This window comes from Mytilus galloprovincialis, chromosome 10 (genome assembly GCF_965363235.1).
Source record: "Mytilus galloprovincialis chromosome 10, xbMytGall1.hap1.1, whole genome shotgun sequence".
In the NCBI taxonomy this organism is placed as follows: Eukaryota; Metazoa; Mollusca; class Bivalvia; order Mytilida; family Mytilidae; genus Mytilus; species Mytilus galloprovincialis.
Window position 1 is genome coordinate 65,378,174 of NC_134847.1, and position 9,213 is coordinate 65,387,386.

General features: G+C 31.7%; 1 protein-coding gene across 6 annotated transcripts in view; it reads left to right on the forward strand.

The window, feature by feature from the left end:
* Nucleotides 1–6,623, forward strand: part of LOC143048141 (src substrate cortactin-like) — a 30,545-nt gene extending 23,922 nt beyond the window's left edge. For all 6 annotated transcript variants that reach the window (XM_076221639.1, XM_076221640.1, XM_076221642.1 and 3 more), the window contains one exon: nucleotides 4,462–6,623. In XM_076221639.1, coding sequence (XP_076077754.1) covers nucleotides 4,462–4,542 — 81 coding nt within the window. In that variant the 3' untranslated portion in view covers nucleotides 4,543–6,623. The remainder of the gene's footprint in view (nucleotides 1–4,461) is intronic.
* Nucleotides 6,624–9,213: the final 2,590 nt, after the last annotated feature.

Consider the following 9,213-nt stretch of genomic DNA (forward strand, 5'->3'; position numbering starts at 1 on the left):
GGAGCATTTTGAAATTTTTGAAATTTTTGGTATTTCCATGGTAACGGGTACCATTTCCAAAATTCCAAAGACAGGTGCCACATTGGTACATGCCATGTTACATATCTATAAAGTTTCATTGGGATTGGTGCTATATTCTTCAAGAAATTGCAGTTTTAATGTGTTTTTCCATAGGGTCAATGTTAAACTTTCGCACTGTTTCCATGACAATGGCGGCCATTTTGGAACTTCTTGATATTGCATGCACATCTAGGCATATCAGGTTACACTTCCATAAAGTTTCATTCACTTGGGTCTTATAATGAAAGATTTACAATTTTGAAAATTTTTCACATTTTTGCAGTTTCCATGGAAACGGTAGCCATCTTGAACCATTCCATGGTGACTGCAACTCTTCACCTAAGGGTCTTCAATATAGTAGAGTTCCATCAACTTTGGTCTATTGGATTTCCAGAAATCTCCTGGACAAAATGTGTGGAAGAAAAATAATAAAAACTAGATTTGTAATTGCTAGCAATAACGGATGGCACCCTTCCCCTCATTGCCAGGTGAGCGGCAGCCATTTTGAAAATTCCAAAGTCGAAGAATGTATTTACAGATGTCTAGTAACATTTTTGCAAAGTTTCATTAAGTTTGAAGCATTTTGAAATTTTTGATATTTTTGCTGTTTCCATGGTTACGGCGGCCATTTTGAAAATTCCAACTTCAAAATGCAACTCCGCACATGTCAGTCACTATTCCTGTTAAGTTCCATCCAGTTTGCAGCACTTTATTTTTTTTGGAAATTTTGAACATTTGTGCTGCAACCATGATTACAGTAGATAATTCCAAAATTCTAAAAGCGTACATCTCATTGCCACATGTCATGTTATATATTAATACAGTTTCATTTACTTTGGTGCAATACTCTCTGAGAAAATGCTGATTTTATGCATTTTTCCATAGGGTCAATGCAAAACTTGGCCCCAGTTTCCATGACAACGGCGGCCATTTTGAACTATCCAAATATTGTCTTGACATCTTGGCATACTGGAGAACATTTTCATAAAGTTTCATCCAGTTGGATCTTATAACGAAAGAGTTAGAATTTTTGATATTTAAGCTGTTTCCATGGTAACGGCAGCCATTTTGAAAATTCCAAAGTCAAACTGGAAATCAGCACATGCCAGTCAACATTCCTGTGGAGTTTCTTCCAGTTTGGAACACTTTGATTTTTTTCGCATTTATGCTGTTTCCATGGAAACGGCGGCCATCTTTTACCATTCCATACCAAGGTGCACAACTTTACATGGGGGTCCTCCTTATAGTAAAGTTCCATCAACATTGGTCCATTGGATTCCGAGAAACACGACGGACAAAATGTGTGGAAGAAGAAAAAGAAAAATAAGAAAAAAAAGAAACGTAGAATAACAATATGTCACCCCAACTCCGTTGAGGGTGCCATAACTAGATTTGTAATTGCTAGCAATAACGGATGGCACCCTCGTCCCCCCATTGCCAGGCGAGCGGCAGTCATTTTGAAAATTCCAAAGTCAAAGAGTGCGTCTACACATGCAAGTCATCATTTTTGCAAAATTTCATTTAGTTGGGAGCATTTTGAAATTTTGGACAATTTTGCTGTTTCCATGGTTACGGCGGCCATTTTGGAAATTCCAACTTCAAAATGCAACTCTGCACATGACAGTCACTATTCCTGTAAAGTTTCATCCAGTTTGCAGCACATAATTTTTTTTGGAAATTTTGAACATTTGTGCTGCAACCATGGTTACAGTAGATAATTCCAAAATTCTAAAAGCAGACGTCTCATTGCCACATGTCATGTTATATATCAATACAGTTTCATTAACTTTGGTGCACTACTCTCTGAGAAAATGCAGATTTTATGCATATTTCCATAGGGTCAATGCAAAACTTGGCCCTAGTTTCCATGACAACGGCGGCCATTTTGAACTTTCAAAATATTGTCTTGACATCTTGGCATACTGGAGAACATTTTCATAAAGTTTCATGTCTCTAGAATAAATTTAACATTGATGTTCTGGAATGTTCTGTGAAAATTCAAATTTTTGACCTTTTTGCTTTGTTTCCATGGTAACAACAGCTATTTTGGAAATTCCAACGCCAAATTCCACATCTTCCAATGTTGCTCATCGTTATTGTGAAGTTTCATGAAGTTTGGAGCATTTTGATATTTTTTAAATTTTTGGTGTAGTTTCCATGGCAACATAGTAGTTCCAATTATTGCCAAAATCATACCAAAACCAGTATATAGTGGGCACCTACATTGTATTAAAATATAATGATTCTGAGTTAAAGCATATCCAAACAGTTCACCAAAACCAAAAACTAGATTTTTTCACATTTGTTCTGTTTCCATGGAAACGGTAGCCATCTTGAACCATTCCATGCTTACTGCAACTCTGCACGTTGGGGTCCTTATTATAGTAGAGTTCCATCGACATTGGTCCATTGGATTTTAAGAAATCCCCTGGACAAAATTTGTTGCAAGAAGAAAAATAAGAAAAGAAAGAAACGTAGAATAACAATATGTCACCCCAACTCCGTTGAGGGTGCCATAACTAGATTTGTAATTGCTAGCAATAACGGATGGCACCCTTCCCCCATTGCCAGGTGAGCGGCAGCCAGTTTGAAAATTCCAAAGTCAAATAGTGCATCTACAGATGTCAAGTAACATTTTTGCAAAGTTTCATCAAGTTTGAAGCATTTTGAAATTTTGGATATTTTTGCTGTTTCCATGGTAACGGCGGCCATTTTGAATATTCCAAAGTCAAACCCCTGCTGCAATTTTTTCCGTTCATAATCATATACAATTTAATGTCTCTAGAATTAATTTAACATTGATGTTCTGGAATGTTCTGTGAAAATCCAAAGTTTTGACCTTTTTGCATTGTTTCCAAGGTAACAACAGATATTTTGGAAATTCCAAAGCCAAATTCCACATCTTCCAATGTTGCTCATCGTTACTGTGAAGTTTCCTGAAGTTTGGAGCATTTTGAGAATTTTGAAATTTTTGGTGTAGTTTCCATGGCAACATTGTAGGTCCAATGTGTGCGAAAATCATCCAACAGCTGTATATAGTTGGCACCTACATTGTATTAAAATATGATGATTCTGAGTGTAAGCATATTCAAACAGTTCACCAAAACAAAAAACAGAAATTTTTCACATTTGTTTAGTTTCCATGGCAACGGCAGCCATCTTGATGATGCCATACCTCACTGCACTATTTAATGTGGTGGTCAACATTATGGTATAGTTCCATCAATATTGTTTATGCCAATTCTGAGAAATAGTATGGACAAAAAAGTGTGGAAGAATAAATATAATAATAATAAGACAAAAAGAAACGAACAATAACAATATGTCACCCCAACTCCGTTGAGGGTGCCATAATAATAAGAAAAAAAAGAAACGTAGAATAACAATACGTCACCCCAACTCCGTTGAGGGTGCCATAAAAAGAAACAGAGGAAAAGCAATATGTCACCCAACATTGTCGATCGGGTGACATAAATATCTTTAGGTTGTACATTGCTTATTAATTCTGCTTTTAATTAAAATGAAAGAAAGGAAAAAGTCAGCAAAATAATCTTTACAGTGTACATAGCAGAACAATATTTGTTTTTCTCATAGCATAAATATTGAAAAATGCATTAAATATGGTAACAGTAGCAACTTTGGAGCTATTTCTAAAAAAAATTTAATACATATAATAAATAATGTCTGAATAAGATGGCGAGTTAAAAATTTTAGACACTCGCCAAACTGGCAAGTGGGATTTCAATTTGGCGAGGTGAAATTAAAATCTGCTCGCAAATTTAGCGAGTTCCAAGAAAAAAAAAGGTTTCACACACTGGAACAGTGTCTTGATTTTCAATTTCTCTCATCTCCTAGGCAAGCAGCTTTAAAAATAGTGTGATTTAAAGCTACACGCATGTCTTTATTTTAGAGACAGTTTTTTGTTGTCTAGATATCTTATTTTTGCATTTTTGTTCTAGTGGCCAGCTGAAGCTAGCTATGTTGAAGACCCATTGGTGGCCTTCGGCTGATTTTTACTCTTTGGTCCAGTTGTTGCCTCTTTGACACATTCCCCATTTCCATTCTCAAATTTATTTTGATTCTCTGTTAATGATTGCTGTCATATTGCTGTATGCTATATATCTTCTATTACTTAAAAAATCCAAATGAAAAGAATGAACATTTAGTTTAATTTTAATCATTTGAAAAATTACTAGTTCAGGTAGGAAGAAATTGTTTTGAAAAACTTGTAGACAAAGCAAAAAACCTCTCAAAGTAAGAAAATTCAAGTCTGAAAATATAATTAGACAGAGCCAATAGTTTTTGAATGTGTAGGATACACCAACACACAACTTTAATAAATAACAAGTGAGAGCCTGTAGGATAACAATGTAATGATATGTGGCATGTTTATTTTTCCAGATTGATGAAGGTTGGTGGAGAGGTGATTGTCATGGTAAAACAGGACTTTTCCCAGCTAACTATGTAGAATTACAGCAGTAAAACATTCCAGTGCCAAAATCTATGCATACCAGTGTAAATGTGTGTGTATGAATGTATAATTATAAAAAACTGCATGTATGTGATAATTTGTATATATTGGGATATAAATGATTTGTTTTATGTGATAAAAAAGATCAAATGATTTGAACATAAGACATGTGAAAATTAAATAGTTTACTATGATGCTTTCATTTATGTGTAATAATGCTGATGTAAAAATGCTGAATTGCATTTTACACTTAATTTTATAAGTACAGTTTACATTTTCATTAAATACATTTCATAATTATACAGCTTTCATTATTGTTTAAAATTTTAGATGACTTTAAAGGCAGTTCCTATCATAGACTATTTGCATAGGATTTTTACTCATTTTATTTAGAAACCATTTTTTTTTTTAAAAGATAATCTCTTTCTCAAATTTTTGTTTTTATCATTAAATGCCTTCTTGTCAAAGTCATTTAAAAGATGATAGGGATTTCAAATTTCTCTTGTTTTTAATGAAAGCACCACCAGACAATATTTTTTAACAACAGATTTTATAAGAAAACTAAACCATAGAAAAAAGAAAGAAAAATTACACATATTTAAAAATATATTTACTAATTGCATAAAAAAGGTATGCATCTCTAAAAGTAGACTTCTTGCAAGCCACTTCATATTTACCACATCTGCAGGTAGGGTTGAGAAAGCCAAGCTCCTTGAAGACATATTTCAATGTCAAAATTTTATACAAATTAACAACAGTGCAATATTTTATGTTTGTGTAAAATAAGTCAGAGCACCTGTGATTTATTACTGTATGTTTTTAAGACATTTCATGATTGTTTATTTTTCAGAATGAATTATTATAATTTTTCTTTGTCAATTATTTTTTTGACAGATTACTGATGATTAGTGTGCAGTTTAACTGATAAGCTATTTCATATTTTGACTAACAACAATTTTTAAGATGAATTTTGTTAAATATCTATGTTCTTCAAAAATCAGCCCTAAACATAATTTACACTGTTTTGAAGAGACTATCATGCTAAAAATATGTATTCATCCAAATAATCATTGTCCATACAAATTACATAAGTTATAAACATTCTTCCTATGCTTTTGAACAAGAGGATAATGAACAATGTTGAGGCTTGGCATATGTTGTTTATTTCAATATTTCAGAAATGATAATTTTAAAGTTTTAATACATGTCTATATTAATATCTTTTTATTTAATGGTGCTGTCATTTCAGTGTATTTCAACTATCGTTGCTTTGCCAGATATTTTAGATTTTAACTATTTTTGTATTCTTTTATTATATAATATTATATAGGCACACACACACTTGTTTAAAAGAATAATTTTACTTAACGTTGTGTTCACATAATGTATTTATACGCCTGCTGTTTTATAAACAATGATTACCAATGAAGTGATATTGTATATTAATGTATATGTAATACACATAAACCTTGTGTACATATTTTATATTTAATACACATAAACCTTGTGTACATATTTTATAATGTCTCATGCTAGTGAAAGTGATTTCATAATGAATGTAGAAAAAATAAATACAAAACCAATTTGTGTACATTAAATATTACCTTTTACCTTCAATGTAGAAAGAGACAAAAGTATAAAAACAATTTATAATTCATGCTTATTAAGATAATGCTTTTCAGAAGCTTTATGAAAGTTGAAGAAAAGAAATATTAATCTAAATAAGCTACAACTATCTAATGTACTACATGTATTATAAATAAGAAGAAATTCTATTGAAACAAATATCTACACTCTTTATTTCTAGTTCGTGGTGTTTTAACATTACACTGCCTAAGTAAAAGTTTTAAGATTATATTGATTGTAAATTAACCATGATCAAAGAATTAGCTATTCATATTATTCAGGTCAGGTTTTTGCTTAAGTGAAACATATGGATATGTGGCCGATTCAAATTTCAATGATACAGGAGAATGGCAAGATAACGAAGATGTTTTATGTGTCAGAACTGTTTTATATTTATGGAAAAGTATTAGAAATCGATTATGTCATTCAATTTTATACAAAAATATAATAATAAAACTTAAAAGACTTTTTGGAGTTATTTTACTGGCATTTACATGTGTTTTAAAGTCACAAATAAGTGAATCCTCTGCCCCTGAAATGGCAAGTTTATTTAAATTTTAACAGAAGCTTTTAAGAAAGTATTTGCCAAGAAACAAATGTTTGCTAAGCTGGTGGTATTTGTATAGGGAACATCTTTCTCTGAGCTTTATATAGAAGATTTTGAAATACTGTGGATTCTTTACTTTTTGGGGTACCAATTTTCGTGGATTGAGATTACTTTTTTGAGTAGATATGTTAATGAGGGGTTTTGCAAGTGTTGATATTTAAGTTTATAGAAAAGTTGTACTTCTTTGAACAATTTGTAAATGAGTTGATTTCAAAAATCTGTCTTGTGACTTCTTTCCATGAGAAAATACTAACAAATACTATGATACAGTCGGAAAGAAAAGACATGCATACTAAAGTAAGAATACTGATGAATGAAACTTTGTTTGTGTTGATGATGCATGTTTGAACATTAATTATTTAGCCCCAACTATTAACTTTTTTGGACAAAAAGAAGAAATAAACTTCACTAGGCTAGAACCGACATTCATGTCAGCATTGTGTAAATAGTAAAAAACAAAAATACCGAATTGCAAGAAAATTTCTAAACGAAAAGTCCCTTAGCAAATGGAAAAATTAGTAGCTCAAACACGTAAAGCAACTCATATTTCTGACTTGGTACAGGTATATTCTTATGTAGAAAATACCATGGTTATTACTTTACAGTGCGAAAATAAACATTTTGTATCAATGCAACTAATATATGAAACAATATACAAGATGTAATAATATTTCAATCAGAGTTATTTTGTCTAATGAAACTTTCAAATATTGAATATCTGTGATGGACACAGAGAAACGTTATATAAATTAAGTGTATAATCTTGCATGTAATACTTACATCAAATTCACAGTGTACATGGATCTAAAAAAAAAACTCATCAAAGATACCAGACTAAATTTTATATTTGTAATTGAAAAATATAAGGGCATACACCACAAGCTCGGGGACATATTCTACTACATCCACACAGCCCAAGGTGATAAAATACAAGACCAGGATGGTAAATGATGAAAATGTGTACATTTCAATTATTGCAAAATAAAAATGACCTTCCAATCTCAACGATTCCTGATCATATAGAAACAGAACTTTTTGAATTTTTGCTACTAACAAGGTATAAAATAAAACTGGAAAGCAACATCAAGTTTGGAAACTTAACGTTGATTGCCTGCTTTATTAAATACCTTGTTAACTACAAATATTTTGATTGTTGCTGATATTAGCCCTGTTTAATACACATTATTGGTTTATTTAAAAGTTAACAACGGAAGATGAAGTGAAAACAAAAATATGTCTGCTCTTTGGTCGGGTTGTCTCTTTGACTCATTTCCCATTTCCATTCTCTTAGTTCTAAAATTAAACAATTAAAAAAGAAGAAGTCAGCAACAAACCCTACATGCGTTTTAAAATTTGTTTCATGTACTACATAGCAAAATGTTGTGTTTTGCAGCTGTTTTGTGTTAAAAGAATAATAATCACAGTTTTCTTTTAAATTAAGAGTTAACAAGTGTACATTTTTCAAAGAAAGGAAGATGGTAATTTTCTTTATTTAGCTATGTGCTTAAATATGATAATTTTCTTTATTTAACTTCCTTGGTTTGGTCTCTCTCCCCCCCCCCCTCCCGACATTATTCCATTATTTGCAAATGACAACCCACTTTTGAACAACTAATACCATACATGTTAAGGAATAAGAACCAATTTAGAAAAATTACTTCATTAAAGATTCGGAAAGGTTTATGAGACTCTGTACTATAGTCTCTAGATTTGTTTGAGTTTGTGCTGTCTTCACCTTTGCGGATGGCTGCTTCAAGCTAAGAAATATCTTGATAATTCTTGTTTCACTCTTACCCGTCACTTTGACAAAAAAATCGACTGTCCATGGACAAGAAGGAATCGATGTTATGTTTTACAGCGTCTCGCATTCTGACTAGGAATGCCTAAAAGTTTTTTTGTAATATAGGTACCTTGGAAAATCATTGTTGTCTGATTCTGTAGAAGATGAATCGTACGACCATCAGCGACAACTTTCCTGACATGTTTTCCGACTTTCAAGTCTATTCCCATGTTCTGAAATCCTTTTGTAGAGAACGTTAATGTCGTTGTTAGGCTTTTAATTGATGTGAAGCTGATAGTTTATAATACGGTATTTATAAACACCGCATTATACAATATTAAAATAACCATAAGCGCTTTACATCATATATATCCATTCACATATATAACTATTAACAATAACATATTAAAGCCCATGATACAAAATCATTAAAAAACTGATTTAAAATATATAGCATATAAAACTGCACTATAAATATTAACTGAAAAACAATAAAATTTATATAAAACGGGCATGGTAAAAATAAGGAGACAATAACACTAGTTAGGAATATGATAGTTGTTGTCCATTCGTTTAATGTGTTTGTGTTTGATTTTGCCATTTGATTAGGGACTTTCCGTTTTGAATTTTCCTCGGAATTCAGTATTTTTGTTATTTGACTATTTTCCA